This window comes from Poeciliopsis prolifica, unplaced genomic scaffold (assembly GCF_027474105.1).
Source record: "Poeciliopsis prolifica strain line A6 unplaced genomic scaffold, Auburn_PproV2 SCAFFOLD056, whole genome shotgun sequence".
In the NCBI taxonomy this organism is placed as follows: domain Eukaryota; kingdom Metazoa; phylum Chordata; class Actinopteri; order Cyprinodontiformes; family Poeciliidae; genus Poeciliopsis; species Poeciliopsis prolifica.
Genome location: NW_026562431.1, coordinates 2,989,029 through 3,012,139, shown reverse-complemented (window position 1 = coordinate 3,012,139; position 23,111 = coordinate 2,989,029). Strand labels below are relative to the sequence as shown.

Genomic DNA, 23,111 nt, shown 5'->3' with positions numbered 1-23,111 from the left:
CAACGTGTGGACGCTGCAGCGAGCAGAACCGATACGAGTTTGTTTCCAGAGTCCAGTGATCAAATATCATCCTCCTTTACATACATGACTGTAAATAAAGACCCGGACTAAACATGATCTGTTGATCCTGCATATCGATGCTTGATCGTTTAAGAAAGGATAACCTATCCTATCTTTAAGGTTTTTAGTGTTTTTTTAAGTTTTTACCTGAAAGACAAAGCAAATGGTTAGTGACCAAATGAGCGCAGAGGGTCTACATTCAAAGACTCTGTTCAGGCGGTCAATGACGCCAATCGGTGACGTTGATTCTGGGTTGGAGTTTTCCATTCAAGGAAAACGTGACCAGTGAACAGCTGAGCCAATCAGGAGCAGGCGACCGCCCACTGCTCATTAACTATAGCATTTGAATACTTAGTTGGTTCCTTTTAGTCTTGAAGTTGAAATATTTTCAAAGTGACTCATCTCAGTTAAATTAAGTCCTTCACAGCGTCTTCATCACATAAATATGAATTTTATGTCTCTCAGGTCTCTAAGGTAATTGAAATTTAAAATATGCAAAATTATTTGTCTATTTCCTTTTATAGACATGCATAAATACAGATGTTTGAATGACAGCTTTGAAGATGTCTGGGCATACTTAAATTTATTTTTATGTCACATGTATCGTAAAGCTGTATGTTTTGTTTGTTTGGTGTATATCTTTTTAATTTTAGTCATGCTGCAGTTTAGAGGAGCATCATCGGGGTCAACGGGGTCTGCAGCCATACCTCCTTGCTGTTGGGCGTCAGAAAAGCAAGATTGACAGATTCTACATCGTCATGGATAAGTGCCTCATCCCATGCCAGACAAACAGTTCTCTTGGAGCATTTGATGAGCTATTCAAAGCACATTTTGTGTTTAATTTCTCTTATGATGCTGCATTGATGAATTTCTACACATTTCTGCAGACAACAGTGTATAACATTGACGTGGGCAAAATGAAGGAATCGCTCAGAGTTAGGGACGTGAGAGCAAGGCTGCTAAACCAGTCCATTGCGCTCTCTTGCACTGTAAAAAAGGAACCTCAGGGGTTATCACATTAACAAAAGAATATCATGTACTGTTAACTAAATAATTCCATGTTTGAGCCAAAAACATGATACAATCATGTTGCATAAACAAGATATTCCACAACTTCAACGTTTATAAAATTGAATCATGTTGAGCGAACATGATTCATTATAGTCAGACCGATCCTATGCTGAAGACCACGAGTGAGATCACGGGATATCACGCAAGTTCACGCGAGAATACGCGAGACAATCGGTTTTCTCTCGCAAATGGAATAAAATGTATTCAAGGTGAGATAACGTGATTCAATTACGTCAGCTAGATCTTCCGCCAAAAAAAAGAACGTCGGGGCGTATTACATTAACAAAAAAATATCATGTACCTTTCACACAATAATGTTGGGTTTGAAGCGAAAACGTGATAAAATCATGTTGGATAAACAAGATATTCCACGACTTCACATTTATAAAATTGAATCATGTTGAGCTAACATGATTCATTATAGTTAGACTGAGGACAACGAGTGAGATCACGGGATATCACGCGAGAACACGCGAGACAATCGGTTTTTTCTCTCAACTGGACTAACGTGATTGAATGACGTTATCTCAACTTGAATACATCTAATTAACATATATATACCCACCGCGGGTGGTTCTTATCCTCTGAGCTCGGGTCCTCTACCAGAGGCCTGGGAGCTTGAGGGTCCTGCGCAGTATCTTGGCTGTGCCAAAGATATATATATATATATATATATATATATATATATATATATATATATATATATATATATATATATATATATATATTATATATATATATATATATAATATATATATATATATATATATATATATATATAACGTATATATATATATATACGTTTTTTTTTAATTATTTTATTCAATATCAATATTTGTCAAAGTTAATCTAATAAAAAAAAACACAGTGACGTCAGTTCCAAAGCGCTATTGTGTCAGACTCATCTCCCGCTGAAGAGGATCCAGCGACATCAAGAGATTACGGAAAATCACGCGAGATAACTGGCTTGCACCTTGTTGGGTTTTTTCAAGGGCAGAGGGGAGATTCCTGGCGTGCATCTACTTAATTTGAAGAAGGTAAGAGTCAAACTATTTTCATCTAAATCCATATAAAAATATGTAACTTAAAATTTCTCTACCATTTTCTACTTGTTCCATACTTGTGTCACATTATTTCATGTTCTGTAGATTAAGTCGGTTAGGTTAAGGCAGATAGCTTTTTGTTTACATTTATCGCCGCACCATGTTAGGTACATTCTGTGCGAAAAAAGTCTGCAGAGCCATATGTAGTGTAAGGGTCACAAAGCTGCTGCCAGAGACACAAATGGACCCCAGAAATGTCACAGTTTTGCTCCTCCTGAGCTCCCTGGAGGTTTAGTGGATTTTTAACACACGGATCTAACATCAGTCTATTTCTAACTATTTTAATTCTATTTCAGTAATGTTACTATGGAGGTAAATGTAGATACACACACACACTTTGGTACCTTTCTATCATCATCGAGATTCTTAATTAATTATGGTAGTAAAAAGTCCTACATTTCAGTCGGTGAAACCTGCAGAAAGCATTGCTTTCTGAGCTTTGTTAAATGTTCCTAAAATACCTGTTAGTTATGGATTTCTAGTATATTTTGTCAGGTTAAAACTCTCAATGGATTATCCATTATTACAGACTTGAGCTTTCTATTTTTTTTTTCTTTAAAATACATATTCCTCTGCTGTAAAGATGTTGGGGTTTTTTGGACTCTTCTTGTTGTCCCCAAATAATTGTAGCTCAGAAACAATATTGAAGTTCATTGGTAAAATTGGTAAAATTTTGAAATGTTGATGTTTTTTGTGTTGATTGTGCTCATTTTGACCTATGTTACTATTGCTTTCTACCATGTTCAATTCACCATTGTTCTGCACATACGTGTTTGCATGTGTCCAGTGGTTATATTCATGAGGCATTCAAGGGACTTGTACTAAAAGATACAACTCAGTTCAGTATGAATTGCATATTTTAATGGCTGAAAATATATCTGATCTCTTTCAGAACATCACCTGTCTGTAATCCACCTGCGTAAGTACTGGTCAAGGGGCTCATCGGCTATCAAGTTATAGATTTCAGTGGCTAATAGTAAGTTTTGCCAGATCTAAAGTTACTGAATGTAGTGTTAGAGAGCTTATAGAGCTAGAGTTCAGCTAAACATTTATTTGGCCAGTCTGTTTTATTTGTCTTTATTTGCGTGGGGATGTGGAAATGTAAGGAGTGTAGTCTCTCTCTGTCTCGTAGATATGACCTGTTAAAACATTTTACACTTAAACACCGGCATATGCGACGTTATCCATGCCCACACATAGACTGTCCATGTACTTGTAAGACATGGAATGCTTTGCATATTCATTTAAGTAGAAGGATATAGACTGTGTTGACCATTCTGTACTTTTCACATATTTCTTTGGTGATATATTCATGTCTTTATTTAAACCTCTAACAGCTTCAGTTAGATGTTTAAATAAAATGTTAAACTCCATTTTAGTCATGGCATAATGAAGGGATACTAACAATTTTAAATATCTTTCAAATAGACTGCAAGCCACTGATCACTTTTGTTGTCACTTCCTTTGAATGTAGCTATGTTTTCAAGTGTGTGAACCTATACTGCTGGAGTTTTGAGATTGTTCTCATTGTTTTTTGATCTGCATATTTAGGAAGACACTGCTGAGGTCAGACGAGAGTGCATCCTCAAATGTCTGTGTGTACCTAAATGAAGATCCAGAGAAGCTGGTGAGGGAGTACATGGTATGTTAAATTCTCTTTGTGTTTACAATAGAACTCCTAAGAGTTGTTAAAATACTTCACCAACTAAGGTCCATGAGTGACTCAATCAATGTCAGTCTTAATTTATTTACTTAATTACATGTGAATTGTCTCCCCCCCCCAATACCCTTCCCTAACTCCCTTAGGACGTTGATGAATGAAATGGCCAAAGCCGAGACTGTCCTCGGAATCGTCATTTGAGCAGAGGCTGCCGATGCACATCTGGATGTTGGGATTGTCCTGGAGGAGGTGGAAGTTATGAACAGCTTGGGCAGTGTATCTTCTGCAATAGTGATGCTGCTGGGACTAATCTACGCACTAAACTTGAGCTACCCTCAAGTTTAGTGCGTTCAGCACTCAACTTGCTCAGTAACTCAAGCATACCTTTGAAGTAATACAGAAAATAATAATGAAATTGGATGGAAAGAACTTATCAAAGAAAGCACAAGTTCTCAATATGAAACTCGCTGCTAAGTTGAGTAAAGTTTCATATGGAAAATGAGTGTTTAAAGTCTGCAGTAGAAAAGATTTATATTGTTACAGTTCTCTAAGTTGAGCAACTATACTGACATGTTTTATGTTGTAAAGAATTGGCTGGGAAATGAAACTGTAACCTTTTTGTAGTTGTTTTTTTATTTCAATGTCCAACTCAGCTGTGTTTTGTGCTGTGTAAAAAAATGATGTATAACAATTCTGAAAATACAATTGTGTTGTACCTTTTCTAATTGTTGAGTGTTCTTCCTACACTTTCACCTAGTGCTATCTTAAAATGCTTGATTAACGCTTGAAAATATGTCTTTGAATTAACGTCATGAAATAATGGAAAGGATTTCCACATGATTAACTAGCTGTCTTTTAGCATGAAGCATATTTGTTGAGCTAACTTGCTTTTAGTGAGTTGGACCTACTGAATCAGGTAGTGTGAAGGTACCACTGTAAAATAAGGTGGTTTCAACTAGATCGTCTTAATGAAGTTACATCAATGATTTGGTCCTAAACATTGCAGATTAGTTGGGCTGGCTGTATTGCATTACACTGGGTCACGCTATAGTAACTGAGTTAAAGGAACCTTTAAAAACATATGTTGAGCCAACACATTTCATTTGAATTTGAATAACCTTAATGAATGGAGTTGAGCCAACTCATTTGATTTACAATCATCCATTGCATTACCATAATTCTGGTTAAGCCAACATATTTGGTTTAAATTAGAACAACCTTAATGAATTATGTTTTGCCAACTCATTTAATTTATATAAGAATAACCACAATATATTACGTTGAGCCAACATGTTGATTTAGAATCACCCATTGAATCACCATTGTAACAAGTTGAGCCAACACATTTGCTTTACATTGGAATAATCTTAATAAATTAGGTTGACCTAACACATTTGCTTTAAATAGGAGTAACACAAGTACATGGTGCTGAAATAAAGCAAAGTAATCAGGTGGAAATCCTTTCCATAATTTTTTTATGTTCATCCAATGACTTATTTTTTTCTGTGTGGGTCTGAATTTAGCTTTTTTCTTTTCAAAACTTTTCCATCACTGTCATCACAGTTTTGCTTGGTACAATGCTCTCACCGCTTCCTGTCACATTCATGCATCACTAATTCTCTTGTTTTAACGTACAGTGCTGTGTACCTACTGCCATCCTGTCATCAGGAAATTACATGATGACGCCGCTAGTCACTATACAACACAGACTCGGAAATGGCATATTATTTGCAGTCAATTTGTTTTCAAAAAATCGTTTTATACCAATTTAGTGAAATTGAGTGATTTTCACGGGACACTAGTTGAAAAACACTGTTCTGCTGCAACGTGTAGATATGTATAATATATATATTGAAAACATCATAGTAATTTTTTTATCCAGTCTTTGAATGTAGGTTATCTCCGATAATTTAGTCACTTTCTGTTTTCTTTCTCGTATCTATATTTGTATTTGCAATAAACTAAATATTCTACTATCGTATCTAATGCAGTTTATTAAATTGACCACTGCAGGAATTATGAACAGTCTTAAAATAAGCCGAAATAAATTTGACAACAATGTCAATATCACAGTCAAACTAAGAAGAAAACGAACTCTGCCCAGATTTGAAAAGATGTTACTTGGAATATAGAACCATAAATCCTTTTAATTTAAAAAAAAGACCGAAGCCAATTTATTTTTAAAGTGTCGTTCGTTCAATCAAATTGAAAAGCTTGCAGTCGTCCATCTTCAAACTGATTACATTACATTTTCTTATTAAGTGAGATTTATGTTTCCATAGAAAAATAATAATCCAGTTGTTGGAATTAATTGCAGAAATTTGTATTCCTAATGTATGTGCAGTGTAGGTAAATCTGGAAATACTTTCCATTTTGGTGAAAAATATTCTACGCAGAATAGATAAATCTCTGCTATTACAGGCCCAATCTTTCCTAGGGGGCAGTAGAGAGCAACGTGTGGACGCTGCAGCGAGCAGAACCGATACCAGTTTGTTTCCAGAGTCCAGTGATCAAATATCATCCTCCTTTACATACATGACTGTAAATAAAGACCCGGACTAAACATGATCTGTTGATCCTGCATATCGATGCTTGATCATTTAAGAAAGGATAACCTATCCTATCTTTAAGGTTTTTAGTGTTTTTTTAAGTTTTACCTGAAAGACAAAGCAAATGGTTAGTGACCAAATGAACGCAGAGGGTCTACATTCAAAGACTCTGTTCAGGCGGTCAATGACGCCAATCGGTGACGTTGATTCTGGGTTGGAGTTTTCCATTCAAGGAAAACGTGACCAGTGAACAGCTGAGCCAATCAGGAGCAGGCGACCGCCCACTGCTCATTAACTATAGCATTTGAATACTTAGTTGGTTCCTTTTTAGTCTTGAAGTTGAAATATTTTCAAAGTAACTCATCAGTTAAAATAAGTCATTAATGACTTATACATTATATAAGTATTTATTTTATATGGTATAACTATACATTATATCAACCAGTAATTTTTGTTTTGTTTTGTTTTTACAAATAACATGACAAAGTAAAGACAAAGTGACTAAATGATCGCAGATAATCTACAATCAAATACTTTGAAGAATATTTTAATGAAGACTTAGATTTCTATTTTGTTTTTACATTTCTTTATCATTTCTCTTTATCACATATCAAGTGAATATTAAACTTTAGTCACACGACTGATGGAGTTACCACAAAGACAAAATCAAGTTTCTGTCCACCTCCTCTTTCCTGATGTCGGAAATGTTCTTGTTTCTCCTGAGTCCTTGAGGCCAGAGTCCTTCAGGAACTGGTTCAACATCAGATGGTGCACTGTCCTCAGCCTCTGAAGGTTATCCAAGGGTGCAATGCTGTACAGAACCTCCTGAAGTCGGAGCCTTTATCACAGTATGGATTATGGGATTCCAAACATCCATACAAGGAACTTTACCTCCTCTTCTGATCTCTAAAATTCATGGACACAGATCAAGATGCAGAACTGTATGATATGGGAAACAATTTGAAACTGCTGGAAAACCCCTAATGGCTTGTTGGTTTTTTATGCTCTTCTTCTTCCTCCCAGCGTCAAGATGTAGGGCAGAAGGGGCAACAGTCTCTCAGATCCCTGCTGCTGGTAGCATTGTGACTGACATTTTTTAATTATGGTGTCAGTAAGTTCTGTCTATTGATGAGCCGCCAACACAAAAAGTTGGGGTAGATTTCAGCCGGGGCGTCTTGTCGTGGAAGTATGGCGCTGCACATTCTTCCTTGCCCAGATCAAGAAGACGCTGTGACAGAGTGCAGCTGGTTTGTTGTGGAGAGAGGTAATCAGCATTTGCATTTAAAAGCAGGTAGATCAGGGCATCAGATCCCAGGCTGATGATTCATCCAGAGGCACGTTTAACATGAAGCATGAATTGGGTTTGGAATGATTTCTGATGCCTCCAGTGATTGTTGCAGGAAACTCACTTCTGGAGAGGATGTGCAGAGCACCGCTCACTGTTTCACTATAGAGAAGGTCAAGGCAGTTTCTTATTATCTGGCATCTTGAGGTGCTTGTCTAACTCTTTTTCTTTTGTGTGCAGGTTGGCCTGCTACTGTTTCAGTTTTGGTTTTGTTTCAATTTCAGTGATGTATTAGTTTAGAATTTCTTTTCTGTTTTCTCTTTTCTTTGGTTTCTCTGTAAAACAAAAAGATGTCGCTGTCCCTGGGTCCCAAGCTGTTTTATCTAGATTGAGGAGACTATAGTGGAAGGGGAGTTTTGCTTTTAGTTGCTTCAGGATTATTGTGACTGTGTTTTTGTTGGGGAACACTCAAGTGTATTTAGTCATATTTGTGTTGTCTCTATTATTATTCCTCCCCCAAGCATTTCATAGGCTTTTGTGAGCTCAATAAACTGTTTAATTTGCAACGGTGCCTCTGGTAATGATTAAACTTATCTGTGTGATCATGTAAAAGGAGAATTTCAGGTTCTCCACACATACGGTCACATATAAAATTCATATTTATGTGATGAAGACGCTGTGAAGGACTTATTTTAACTGAGATGAGTCACTTTGAAAAATATTTCAACTTCAAGACTAAAAAGGAACCAACTAAGTATTCAAATGCCATAGTTAATGAGCAGTGGGCGGTCGCCTGCTCCTGATTGGCTCAGCTGTTCACTGGTCACGTTTTCCTTGAATGGAAAACTCCAACCCAGAATCAACGTCACCGATTGGCGTCATTGACCGCCTGAACAGAGTCTTTGAATGTAGACCCTCTGCGCTCATTTGGTCACTAACCATTTGCTTTGTCTTTCAGGTAAAAACTTAAAAAAACACTAAAAACCTTAAAGATAGGATAGGTTATCCTTTCTTAAATGATCAAGCATCGATATGCAGGATCAACAGATCATGTTTAGTCCGGGTCTTTATTTACAGTCATGTATGTAAAGGAGGATGATATTTGATCACTGGACTCTGGAAACAAACTCGTATCGGTTCTGCTCGCTGCAGCGTCCACACGTTGCTCTCTACTGCCCCCTAGGAAAGGTTGGGCCTGTAATAGCAGAGATTTATCTGTTCTGCGTAGAATATTTCACCAAAATGGAAAGTATTTCCAGATTTACCTACACTGCACATACATTAGGAATACACATTTCTGCAATTAATTACAACAACAGGATTATTATTTTTCTATGGAAACATAAATCTCACTTAATAAGAAAATGTAATGTAATCAGTTTGAAAATGGACGACTGCAAGCTTTTCAATTTGATTGAACGAACGACACTTTAAAAATAAAATGGCTTCGGTCTTTTTTTTAAATTAAAAGGATTTATGGTTCTATATTCCAAGTAAAATATTTTCAAATCTGGGCAGAGTTCGTTTTCTTCTTAGATTGACTGTGACATTGACATTGTTGTCAAATTTATTTCGGCTTATTTTAAGACTGTTCATAATTCCTGCAGTGGGTCAATTTAATAAACTGCATTAGATACGATAGTAGAATATTTAGTTTATTGCAAATACAAATATAGATACGAGAAAGAAAAGAGAAAGTGACTAAATTATCGGAGATAACCTACATTCAAAGACTGGATAAAAAAATTACTATGATGTTTTCAATATATATATTTATACATATCTACACGTTGCAGTAGAACAGTGTTTTTCAAACTAGTGTCCCGTGGAAATTATTCAATTTCACTAAATTGGTCTAAAACGATTTTTTGAAAACAGATGACTGCAAATAATATGCCATTTCCGAGAGTCTGTGTTGTATAGTGACTAGCGGCGTCATCATGTAATTTCCTGATGACAGGATGGCAGTAGGTACACAGCACTGTACGTTAAAACAAGAGAATTAGTGATGCATGAATGTGACAGGAAGCGGTGAGAGCATTGTACCAAGCAAGACTGTGATGACAGTGATGGAAAAGTTTTTGAAAAGAAAAAAGCTAAATTCAGACCCAGATGAAGAACTTAGCATGAGTGGATATCAACGGAAGGCAAATACCGTGAGCTTTTTCTTTTCTAAAATTATTGCTTCTCTCAGAAAAGGAATTATTTTCTATATTCTGGTGAGAGATTGCTTGTGGTCAGAATTAGTCGTGTGAACAATGTGGTCTTAAATTTAAATTGTTGTGCCACTGATCAGGCGCACTTTTGAAGTAGACATGTTAAGTGCAATTTGAAATATCTAATATAAAATATGATACAAATTCCTATTCAAGACACTTTGATAAGAACGACCATATATTATTATTATTTATTATTTTCATTTGTTTAGATTTTTGGTTGGTGGTGTGCCTCTTGATTCTTTCAATGAAAACAATGTGCCTAGGCTCAAAAAAGGTTGAAAAATACTGCAGTAGAAAGCAACGTTTAGATGCTGGGAGGAAGAAGAAAAGTATAAAAAGTGTCCGGTTGTTTAGGGAGCAGCGGATCAGAACCAGAGTCCAGTGATCAAATATCATCCTCCTTTACATACATGACTGTAAATAAAGACCCGGACTAAACATGATCTGTTGATCCTGCATATCGATGCTTGATCATTTAAGAAAGGATAACCTATCCTATCTTTAAGGTTTTTAGTGTTTTTAAGTTTTTACCTGAAAGACAAAGCAAATGGTTAGTGACCAAATGAGCGCAGAGGGTCTACATTCAAAGACTCTGTTCAGGCGGTCAATGACGCCAATCGGTGACGTTGATTCTGGGTTGGAGTTTTCCATTCAAGAAAAACGTGACCAGTGAACAGCTGAGCCAATCAGGAGCAGGCGACCGCCCACTGCTCATTAACTATAGCATTTGAATACTTAGTTGGTTCCTTTTTAGTCTTGAAGTTGAATTATTTTCAAAGCGACTCATCTCAGTTAAAATAAGTCATTAATAACTTATACATTATATAAGTATGTATTTTATATGTGACCTTATGTGTGGAGAACCTTAAATTCTCCTTTTACCAAAATGGAAAGTATTCCACATTTTATTCATTTATTTTTATTGAACAATTTTTTTATGATGTTATTGTCTTAAAATGATGTGTGTGTCTTTAGCCTGTAAGATTTTATTACTTAAGTGCATGACACGTGATCTTGTAAAATTGTTCAAAGTGTTTAATAATTAAAAAGAAAAAAAAGCGACTAAGTATTGAATCCCTGTAGATAATGAGCAGTAGGCGGACACCTGCTTCTGATTGGCTCATCTGGTCACTGGTGACGTCATCCTTAAATGGGATACTCATTCAAGGATCCTTGAATGTTAATGACGTCAATGGGTGACGTCATTTACGTCACCCATTGACGTCATCGACCGCCTGAACAGAGTCTTTGAATGTAGGCCCTCTGCACTCAATAACTTTTCCTCTCCATTGATTGGACCAGAAGCTCTCATCAGCCTCATCAGTGAGTTTCTTGTAAAAACTATGCAGTTCGCTTTAGCATTTTTACAAAAACATAAATATTGCCTTTCTTTTAATACCATCTCTCCAACCCCTAACATTTAAAGGGAAGATTCAGAAAAAATGAGGAGAAGGAAACTGAACCTCTGGCGTTCAGGAAAAGGTCAGAATGAAGCACCGACTCTCTTAAACTGAATCCAGAACAACTGACCTCCAACCAAATAACGAGATTATTAACATTGCCATTTGAGACAGCCTTATTTATTAATTCGGCCGATGTTTCTAAATGTTAGAAAACAAAAGACGACGCGCGACGTCCACTGCGTTGTCAGTAGACGAGGCCCAGTGCTTTGCGATCTCATTGAGATGTCTGTGATTTTCTTTGCGGGCATCTTCGTTATTCTTTTCCTTGAAGCCCTGAATTTTTCAATTCCAGCGCCGTGTCGGTGATATATGATATAGAAATATAAAAACAAAATAGATTTCTAAGTCTTCATTATAGTATTTTTATAGTATTTAAATGTAAATTAGCTACCTACATTGCTAGTTCATATAATATATAGTTACAATACATAAAATACATACTTTTACTGCCAAAGTTTTATTTATAGGTTTTATTTTGTATTATTTATACTTTTTGTTAAGACTCTTATTTGAAGGTTTAAGGTAGGAAGTAGATGTAGAAGCGTCTGGTTACCAGGTTACCAGAGACGCTTGCGATATAACAGCATCGCGTTGGCAAGCAAATGAAGAAGCATGATTTAAGTGTAAGAATTTACTGAATGACCTCATTTCTACCTCAAAAGGAAGGGTTAGCCAGCGAGGTATGTTTATATGTTTTATGTTATTTTTATATCGATATTGTATTCTTGACACCATCTCACTAAGTTTACGTTGTGTTTTAGTTCGACGGTGGTGTGGTGTCAGGGAAACTGAAGCTGTAATAAGAACGACTTTAAAGAGTTTCATTAAAGCTGACTTCACACCAGCAGTGCGACGAACTCTTAATTGCCAAAAAGAAGAAGAGGTGGAAGTGATACATAATTATATATAAGTTATTAATGACTTATTTTAACTGAGATGAGTCACTTTGAAAATATTTCAACTTCAAGACTAAAAAGGAACCAACTAAGTATTCAAATGCGGGCGGCGACAGAGAGTTTGCTTTCCGGGTGAGCGACGCTGACACGCGAGTGGACGACATCAAGAGGAAAGGTCTGATGGTGGACGCTGGTGCGACGTCGCATATAATCACCGACATCGGGAAGTTTCGGAAGCTTGATGAAAGTTTCCAGGCCGAGACGCACTGCGTGGAATTGGCTGATGGATCCAGGTGTTTTGGTGTTGCCAAGGAAGGAGGACGCGTTAGGTCGACGTCTTAAAACAGTGCTGAGGAACAAATTGTACATCCCTTCATATCCGCAAGACATCTTCTCAGTGAAAGCTGCAACATCCAGCGGAGCAACGGTGATCTTCAAAGAAGAAAAGAACGTTCTTCTCAGAGACGATACCAAGTTCCCCATTCACGTAGGTAACACATTGTATTACTTCCAAACGACGGACAATGGATGTGGAACTCAGTGTAAAAAATGTTATGACTTACAAGGTTGGCGTGACATTCTTGGACATTGCAATTACAGAGATGTACTGAAGCTAGAAAATGTTGTGCATGGCATGGAAATTAAAGGGAGAGGTGAACCAATGCCATATCGTGAAGTCTGCACGAAAGGAAAATGTGTTCAAACTAACAAGGAGCCAGATGCAAGAGCTAAAGAACCACTAGCAATGGTCCACACAGATTTAGCAGGACCTATAGATCCAATGTCCAAAGATGGTCACAGATATGCATTGTGCTTCACAGATGATCATTCCTTAATCATACGTCACAGATTGACGTCAAAGACCTGTCGCCCTTCTGCGTATGGCAAGCCTTTTTGATATAAAGTCGGTTTCACTGCTCTTACATTCCAGATATCTCAAATTGTTTTATGACCAGACGTTTTAGCAATTTAAGATATCTCTAATTAAAATTTGACTGGACAAAATACCTATTTGAGATAATTACATTCTAACCAGTCCAAATGACGTGAGATTTATTTGTGGCATTTACTGAAAATATAAAATTCTGCAGGCAACTATTCGGACAGCACAAAGAGGCTTTTACCTCATTCAGAATTCAGATATCTAAAATTGTAATTTTGACAGTGATAATTACGTTCAAGAAATCTTAAATCGTAATTCCGGTTACGTGTCTCGTCAAGTTACAGAACAAGTGACGTCATTTGAGATATCTTGCAAGGAATTTTGACCAGTCAAAATGTAATTGAAGATATCCTGAATTATTATTCTTACTAGTCAGAATGTAAATGCAGATATCTTAAATTATCATTCCGGAGTCAAAATGTAGTTTTTGTCAAGTCAAAATGCATTTTTCGAAATCTAGAAAGTAATTACGGTTAATCAGAGGGAACGCAATTTATGTGAAAACGGCTTGCCATAGCACACTTGAAGCCCGCATCATACGTCACAGATTGACGTCATTGATCGACTGAACCAGAGCCTTTGAATGTAGGCCCTCAGCAGTCATTGCGTCACGAATGATTTTCCTTTGCAGGGAATGTAGACAATACCCATCAAATACAAATTAGATGTAGCTATAGATAGATATCTAGAGATCGATATGCACGTCTTTCTGTCATCTGTCTGTCAAGAGATATGTGATCGATAGACGTGAATATCTATCAAGACATAGTTATCCACGTCAATCTATCGATGTGGATATCTATGTCTAGACATAGATATTTATATATCTATATATCTATATATCTAATTTGTAGAGACCCTGGAGGGAGAATCAGTCGCCGAAGACCCTGGAGGACCCGTCGCCGAGGACGCTGGAGGACCGAACGATGAGAAAATCGATGAGAAAACACACTGATAACAGAGGCCCATTGTGCAGAACATTTTATATCACGTTTAACTGTCTGGTCTATTCATGTAGGGGGGATGCATTTTAATTTCTGAGCCTGCACAGCTTATTATTAGCCTACCGATTTTTGCATGCCCTCCCTATTTTCCTGAAATATTAACCCATTCATATAAACCTCATAGCGTAGTTTATAGTAGTCAGCCACCAATTGTGCAAGTTCTCCCACTTAAAAAGATGAGAGAGGCCTGTAATTGTCATCATAGATATTCCTCAACTATGAGACAAAAGAAGAAAAAAAATTCAGATTGTCTGCTTTTTGTTATTTTTGGTTTATTTTGATTTTTTCTTTTTTATAACTCCATTTGTTAGTGTTATTTTGAAACAATAATCCTGTGTATATCTTAGTCGTCTAATCATCCCTTTATGATGATGTCTGGTATCACACACAGATATTAGTAAGAGAAACTGCATCTCATGTTGGCGTATTAGTCAGGCTCCCATTGTGTCTGTTATGAATTGAAACTGTAACCAACTAGTTTTAACTTACGAATAGATAAGTTGAGAAAACTTAGATTTCAATGTTGAAGTTACAGTTAGTCTATCTTTTTAAGTTCAAAAAGGAGGATAATGAGCACAAACAACCATATCAAGAATAATGAACAGACTGTTTTTTAGTGTTTTTTTAAGTTTTTACCTGAAACACAAAGCAAATGGTTAGTGACCAAATGAGCGCAGAGGGTCTACATTCAAAGACTCTGTTCAGGCGGTCAATGACGCCAATCGGTGACGTTGATTCTGCACTGTAAAAATAATTAGGGTGGTTAAACTTAAAAACTTGAGTACAATTGCTGCCTTAAAAACACAAGTTAGCACAACTTGAAATTATGTATTTTTCCAACTTAGGTTGGCAAGCTAGAAAAGTAGCCGAATTGCTTATAATTTGTTGCTTAAATATGAAACCATAAGTTGAAATGACTAACGACAGAACATTCTTCATTCTCAAAAAATTGAGAACTCTTGTCAAGTGAAATTTTGTTAAAGTAATAAACAATTATATATACTTTCAACTCTCATTTCAAGTTAAACTGACTAACTACATTCATACCAATTCCTTTTTTGAGTTAATTTAACTTAAGATTTTAAGGCAGCAATTGTACTTAAAATTGCAATTTAAGTAAACTAACATTTCCAACTATTGTTAACTCCCTCCACTAATAATGCCAAGTTTAACAGTTTCCTAAAAATAATTACACCTAATACACTTTCATTTCAAATATTACACTTTTATTTTTATCTTGCTCTTGAAACAGTGGCAATTCAACCAGCTTCCCTCTCTCAGAAACAGTCCAAACAGTACAAAACGATCATTGTTTTAACAAACTCACAAAGAGAGAGGTTTTTCCACAAATTCAGCATGATGCTGAATTTGTGGAAAAACCTCTTTTTATAGGAATTTAACATGTCTACTTCAAAAGTGCGCCTGATCAGTGGCACAACAATTTATATTTAAGACCACATTGTTCACACGACTAATTCTTCCAACTTGAATGTGGTTCTAAAAAAAAAACTAACCTGCATATATATATGTGTGGTGGGACCGGTGTGGTTCAATAGAACTATTTTTAAGACAAAACTGTAATAATTTATCCCCAAAAAGTTATCTTCAAGGCACACAGGCCGCTACATATGAGGCTTGAGACAATCTCACTAATTTCAATAATTTTATTTATTACATCAGTTCATGCTAATCAATAAAATACATTAAGTTAAAACCACTCACATTAAATAAATAACAGTGACGGCTCAAGTCAAGGGTGGCAGTGCAGTTCAGGGTAGTGACCTAAATAAAAGAAACACAGCAAACAAAACCACAAAACTAAAGAAAATTGTGCAACAAATCAAAAGAGCACCACCACCCGGAAAGTCCACCACCAACACCACCATTTTTTCTTTTTAATTATTAAACACTTTGAACCATTTTACAAGATCACGTGTCATGCACTTAAGTAATAAAATCTTACAGGCTAAAGACACACACATCATTTTAAGACAATAACATCATAAAAAAAATGTTCAATAAAAATAAATGAATAAAATGTGGAATACTTTCCATTTTGGTAAAAGGAGAATTTAAGGTTCTCCACACATAAGGTCACATATAAAATACATATTTATGTGATGAAGACGCTGTGAAGGACTTATAATAACTAAGATGAGTCACTTTGAAAATATTTCAACTTCAAGACTAAAAGGAACCAACTAAGTATTCAAATGCTATAGTTAATGAGTAGTGGGCGGTCGCCTGCTCCTGATTGGCTCAGCTGTTCACTGGTCACGTTTTCCTTGAATGGAAAACTCCAACCCAGAATCAACGTCACCGATTGGCGTCATTGACCGCCTGAACAGAGTCTTTGAATGTAGACCCTCTGCGCTCATTTGGTCACTAACCATTTGCTTTGTCTTTCAGGTAAAAACTTAAAAAACACTAAAAACCTTAAAGATAGGATAGGTTATCCTTTCTTAAATGATCAAGCATCGATATGCAGGATCAACAGATCATGTTTTAGTCCGGGTCTTTATTTACAGTCATGTATGTAAAGGAGGATGATATTTGATCACTGGACTCTGGAAACAAACTCGTATCGGTTCTGCTCGCTGCAGCGTCCACACGTTGCTCTCTACTGCCCCTAGGAAAGGTTGGCCTGTAATAGCAGAGATTTATCTATTCTGCGTAGAATATTTTTCACCAAAATGGAAAGTATTTCCAGATTTACCTACACTGCACATGCATTAGGAATACACATTTCTGCAATTAATTCCAACAACAGGATTATTATTTTTCTATGGAAACATAAATCTCACTTAATAAGAAAATGTAATGTAATCAGTTTGAAGATGGACGACTGCAAGGTTTTCAATTTGATTGAACGAACGATACTTTAAAAATCAATTGGCTTCGGTCTTTTTTTAAATTAAAAGGATTTATGGTTCTATATTCCAAGTAAAATATTTTCAAATCTGGGCAGAGTTCGTTTTCTTCTTAGTTTGACTGTGATATTGACATTGTTGTCAAATTTATTTCGGCTTATTTTAAGACTGTTCATAATTCCTGCAGTGGTCAATTTAATAAACTGCATTAGATACGATAGTAGAATATTTAGTTTATGCAAATACAAATATAGATACGAGAAAGAAAACAGAAGTGACTAAATTATCGGAGATAACCTACATTCAAAGACTGGATAAAATTACTATGATGTTTTCATTATATATATTATACATATCTAGACGTTTTTCAACTAGTGTCCCGTGGAAATTATTCAATTTCACTAAATTGGTGTAAAACGATTTTTGAAAACAAATTGACTGCAAATAATATGCCATTTCCGAGTCTGTGTTGTATAGTGACTAGCGGCGTCATCATGTAATTTCCTGATGACAGGATGGCAGTAGGTACACAGCACTGTACGTTAAAACAAGAGAATTAGTGATGCATGAATGTGACAGGAAGCGGTGAGAGCATTGTACCAAGCAAGACTGTGATGACAGTGATGGAAAAGTTTTGAAAAGAAAAAAGCTAAATTCAGACCCAGATGAAGAACTTAGTACACTGTAAAAAAACTGTCCTGTATAATTACAGGGTTTTGTCTGTAATTTAAAAAGTATACTTTTTTTAAATTACAGACAAAACCCTGTAATTATACAGGAATTCAGTGTATTTGTAATATTGATTTAATGTAAATTTTAGGATAAAACTTGATCAATTTTAATGGTAAAAACTGTCATTTTTACAGTAAAAGGTTAAATAAAACACAATTTTTTTTACTGTAGAATCAGCAATTGTAAAAATTAGCTGACTGTAATTTTTACGGTTAAATTCTGGCAACCACAGCTGCCAGTATTTTACCGTAAAAATGAAACTTTTTTTTTTTTTTTTACAATGCAATTGTTAAATTGAGAAGTGCAAATTTACTTTGTAAAATTATCAAATCGATTATATCAGCTAAATAATGTGTTACCAGTGTAGTCTAATGGTAAAAACATGGAAATGTATAAGCAAATTTTACATAAAATATCCAAAAACCAAACTTTATTGTATTTTTTCCATTTAATAAAAACTTTTTGGCTGTACAAACTTCTCACAACTCTGTGCACACTGATTACAAAGAACTTGTAACACATCTTCCAAAAAGCAAGCACTTACATTAGTGCAAAAGTTTGAAGAGATATGACACAACATTATCACTTCAATCCTGGTGCAGTGTTTCAAATGAATAATCCATATGAAATTGGCACATACACAGAAATAAGAACTTTCTAACAAATGTGCTGGCCACCACTGTAACCTTTCTGAAATAGGTATAGAACTGTTCACGTTTGTCAGGTTTTTTGACTTGTAACTTGTAAATCACCATATTCATTAAGCCTTGACAGTGGTGCAGCATAAAATCGGTTTCATTGTCATCTGCTATTTACATATAGAAAAAAATGTCTAACATAAATTTGCAATTTAACATGAAGATGAAAATTTTGAAATCTTACAGTGTAAACCTTAATACCAATAAAATGCAGTTTTCAACATACAGCAACATAACAACATTACACATCATATCACATGACTCTCAAAGTATGGTCTAAGTCCACTCATGGTCTGCAAGGTCAGCGATGAGTGTGAGGACTCTTGGGTTGACCGCAAAGATCTTCCTCCTCTTGCTATGCTCAACTTTTGTTCCTCTCTCTGGATTAATTGAAAATAAACACCTTGAAGAAAAGAAATTTTATTGCATTTAATGTTATGTTTATAAATGACTTAAGAGAAAGATATCACGAGATCCAGCTTTGTGGTGGCTGGATTCAGTGGCAGAGCCAGAGGAATATTTAGTGACAGGCTTTTGTGCCTATTCTGCTTCACAAACAGACTGAAGAACTCTTCTGTGTCCATGGCCATAAAAAATATACAATTTAAACACTGCAAAGAAATGATAAAACATTTTCGTAGTTTCTACTGGCATTATTTCTATCATGAATATTTAGATTTAGCAGTTTTTACCCTCCATTTCAATTGTCTTTTGTATTTATTATATTTCAGTAACTAGTAACATTCTGATCTATAATGTGAAAACTTCATCTTGCTGGTAAATATAGACACTGTGTAAGTATAAGAATTACCTCTGGAGGAACTCCAGTGTTGACCGCAGTCCCACTAGGTAGTGTATATTAAAACAGTAGTAACTGCCAAACATCAGGCAGATGGCACAGGAGAAGGCAGTGATGTGGTCATTGATAATCTTCTGATCAATACTCAACATGAAGCAGTCCGCAGTGAAGCAAGAGGACCCTTTGAATAAAAAACATGAACAAATATATATCACAAAAAGCCCCTGTGTGAACCATTCAACTACTTTGTCAACTTGGTTCATACATACCACACACAATAAGGCAGGGTGTTGCTGGCACATCCTCCATCTCAACCTCTTCAGCAAGGCTGGTCTTCTCAACATAGTGGAACATTTGCTCTTCCTTCTCACCAAAAAAAGCAAGTAGAAGAAGAATCATCTCTGTACAACCACTGGATTGACCTTTTTCACTTGCTAACTTGAAGAGAGAGTTGAGGATGCGCTCCGCCTTTTTGTCCAGATTGGTGAAGAAGGCTTCCGTCAGACTGATGCCAGTAAGTTGCTGGAAGTGTTCTTCCATGCCAGTTTCATGGAACAAAAAAGGCCTTTCTTGGCATAGCGTCAGGATGCTTGTACCTTTATTGATGTCCTTTCGTTGCGTGTAATAGGTGGACTTGATAAGTTCTTTCACATCTTCTGCAGCATATTTTTTGTCTTTGAACATCTTTTTCATGTCTTATTTTTTCTTAAGCTGACTCTCTACTGTCTCAGAAAGGGGCAAAAACTTTGGCGCCCAGTTGACACAGCCATACGTGTCTTGAACACTGGCTTTCTGCTCAGCAGGTATCTCATCAGTGTCATTATCTGATTCCGCCTTGCGTTTAGTTATCTTTGGTGTGTCTTGTCGTTTGACATTTTCAATTCTTGCCTGGAGTTGTTTTACCAGGGAATGATAACCAAGTCCAATAACATCACCATCAATGATGTCCTTAAGTGACTTTGGATACCTGCTCACCATCCTTTCTGCTATTTCAGTAGTGTCGCGTTTGGTAGGATTCTTGCAAATCAGCATCATTTCAGAGACAATAATCCTCACCATTTGTCTTCGAAGTCGTGCACTTGGCCTTTTCTGTCGTTCCAAAGTCTGTATCAGCTCTTCTGGAAGCTTCTGCCACGGTATCTGACAACTGTCAACCCAGGTTGGCAAAACTGGGGAGCAGCTCAGGGAAGGCGATGAAGTATCAGCAGATGATGGTTGTGAAAGTGAGGCTGCAGGTTGAGAGGATTGAACTGACTGTGGAGAGGAGGATGCCCTGCCTGAAGTTGAAGCCATTGAGTCTGGAAAGGTACAACGCATAAAATTGAAAAACATTAAGTCTAAACTTTTTTGGTAAAGAAAAAAAGAATGTTTATCAAAAAAGATATACACAATATGCTTAAGTGTCAAAACTGCTATTATCTTGAAATATCTTATCAACTGGTCATATCAAATTAAGTTATACATAAATATATACAAGTACATGTACTTTTTACTGTTACAATTTTTCATCTTTTACAATGTGCAAAAGTTACACATACTTTATCTCAAAATACTATTTTGGGCCCATGCAGCAACCAGTCTTCTGGCCTGTATGGGCTTCAGCACAGGCAATTTGTCTCCTTCGGTGATATACTGGAAATCATCTGCGGTTGTAGTGCCCAGTTTTTCCAACACATCCTCTAAAGCAGCCAAAACCTCCTGAGAAAGACCAGGAAGCACTGCTCGAATGGCATCACGAATGTCCTTTTGTGTATCCATCATATCTGTTGAAATACAGAAAACTAAAAAAGGTTGATCTCTGAACCATTAATAAAAGTGTAAAAGCAAGCCTTTACACTGCCAAAACACTATTCTTTAATGGTACAAACCGATTCCCATCTATTATGTAAGATGATAATGCACACTGGAATCTTTTTTTGGTAGCACTTGAAGCACTCTGAGTATCTTCATTACTTGTTTGACAAATCACATTTTCAAAATAATTTTTATGTTTCCTGGAGATGTGAGAGGTAAAGGAAGATTTTACACGAAACACAGAGGTGCACCACTTTCACAGGGCAAGTTACTTGACGCCCCTCTACTATATGCTCCTTCAAGTGAACAACCAAAATTTTTATCCCTTCACACTGCCATTTACAAAGTGGAACTGTGCATTTTAATTTCGTTACACTTGTGTCCAGAGCAACTGTTGGCATGCTATTATGATGACGATATTTTAATGCTGCATAACCAGAACACACCTGCTCGCAACCGGCCGCAACACACTTGAACTTACGCCTCGGTTCGTTGCGATGCAGTTTGCAATGGAGAACAAAGGCTTTAACAGATTTAACTGGTTCTGCACACAGGTTGCATGAATACATCTTAAATATATTACTTCGATGGATAGCTTACAGCAATGGCGATACAAAACCGATGTTAGCAATAGCTTTGTAGAGAGGCTAACTTTCAACAACGTTTTTTTTCTTCGTTTCCCCTGAAATGTCTTTTCAACCAACCGAAAGCAATTCAAACTATTTGTTTTCTGAAATTTTCCGCAATATTTTCTTACCTGAGAACGAGAGCCGATCAGATGGAGAAGGTTGGATGATGAAGTCTCTGCACAATCTGAGCGGAAGTTGGACAAAAACGCCAATCACGAGTGCGACGGGTCCTCAAATGCAGCGCGCTGATTGGTCCGTTCAAATCGACCGCTTCCAAAGTACCGCCAGAGCAACACTGCGCCTGTCCGCGCGGACCAGGTGCAGGGGGCCCTGTTGGCCCATGAACTAAGACTGACTCCATGAAAAGTTAACCTTTTTGAATGGAATTATTAAATAGATTTTTGATTATTAAAATTTTTAGAAAGGGTCTGTATATTTTCCCCATAACCAATACTCTTTACAGTTAAAGGCATAATTTCTTAAGAGAAGGTATGCAAGAAATGTGCAGCATATTTCTGTTATCCCCATGAGCATATGTAAATTTATGAGAATAAAACCCCAAAATTACAGCATTGACTCTTCAAATCTTTGCAGCGTATTTCTGTAATTGCCACAAAAGCATGCCCATTTACCAGTTACCAACTGTATTAATCAGGAGAATTAAATGCAAAGGTTACAGCACTACTACATTTTTTTTATTTCCACAACAGTATGCATATTGACAGTTTAGAATTGTATACTTTAGATTACTTAAATGTAAAAATTACAAAATACACAGCTAGAAAAATATTAGTATATTTTTGTAATTTCCACAGCAGTATGCATATTGAACAGTTTTGAACTGTATACTTTATAATTATTGAATGCAAAAAGTACGGTATACATTGCTAGAAAAATTACAGTATGTTTCTGTAATTGTCACAACAGTATGCATTTTTAACAGATACTAACTGTATTATTTACAAAAGAAAATTGAAAAACTACAGTATGTACTACTAGAAAAATTACGGAATTTTACTGTTAAAAGTATTACCAGATTTTATTTTACAGCAGTGCAATGTAAATTTTATGGAAAAAAAACTGCATAAAATTGAAAAACATTAAGTCTAAACTTTTTTGGTAAAGAAAAAAAGAATGTTTATCAAAAAAGATATACACAATATGCTTAAGTGTCAAAACTGCTATTATCTTGAAATATCTTATCAACTGGTCATATCAAATTAAGTTATACATAAATATATACAAGTACATGTACTTTTTACTGTTACAATTTTTCATCTTTTACAATGTGCAAAAGTTACACAGACTTTATCTCAAAATACTATTTTGGGCCATG

At 36.1% G+C, this 23,111-nt stretch overlaps 1 protein-coding gene and 1 long non-coding RNA gene across 3 annotated transcripts; one reads left to right on the top strand and one right to left on the bottom strand.

Moving 5' to 3' along the window:
* The first annotated feature begins 1,952 nt into the window (after window positions 1-1,952).
* On the top strand, window positions 1,953-4,828 carry LOC129379150 (uncharacterized). Its single transcript, XR_008608154.1, has 4 exons — window positions 1,953-2,168; window positions 3,127-3,210; window positions 3,786-3,876; window positions 4,041-4,828. It is a non-coding gene; the product is annotated as an uncharacterized LOC129379150 (long non-coding RNA).
* A 13,977-nt stretch (window positions 4,829-18,805) lies between these two features.
* Window positions 18,806-20,850, bottom strand: LOC129379148 (uncharacterized). 2 transcript variants are annotated; one of them, XM_055059777.1, is made up of 3 exons: window positions 19,622-20,850; window positions 19,365-19,533; window positions 18,806-18,956 (listed from the first exon to the last, which is right to left on the bottom strand). In XM_055059777.1, the coding sequence occupies exons 1-3, from the start codon at window positions 20,043-20,045 to the stop codon at window positions 18,830-18,832; spliced, it is 720 nt and encodes a 239-aa protein (XP_054915752.1). In that variant the 5' UTR covers window positions 20,046-20,850; the 3' UTR covers window positions 18,806-18,829. The 2 variants fall into 2 exon arrangements, with proteins under 2 accessions (XP_054915752.1, XP_054915753.1); XM_055059778.1 differs by lacking the exon at window positions 18,806-18,956 and adding an exon at window positions 19,093-19,164.
* Window positions 20,851-23,111: the final 2,261 nt, after the last annotated feature.

What these genes read in the sequence shown, in the direction of transcription:
- LOC129379148 (XM_055059777.1), bottom strand. Translation starts at nt 20,045, where the DNA reads ATGAAAAAGATGTTCAAAGACAAAAAATATGCTGCAGAAGATGTGAAA. An exon ending in ACCCTGCCTTATTGTGTGTG is followed by an intron (nt 19,534 to 19,621) that starts GTATGTATGAAC and finishes TTTTATTCAAAG; the next exon opens with GGTCCTCTTGCTTCACTGCG. An exon ending in ACACTGGAGTTCCTCCAGAG is followed by an intron (nt 18,957 to 19,364) that starts GTAATTCTTATA and finishes CTTTTCTTCAAG; the next exon opens with GTGTTTATTTTCAATTAATC.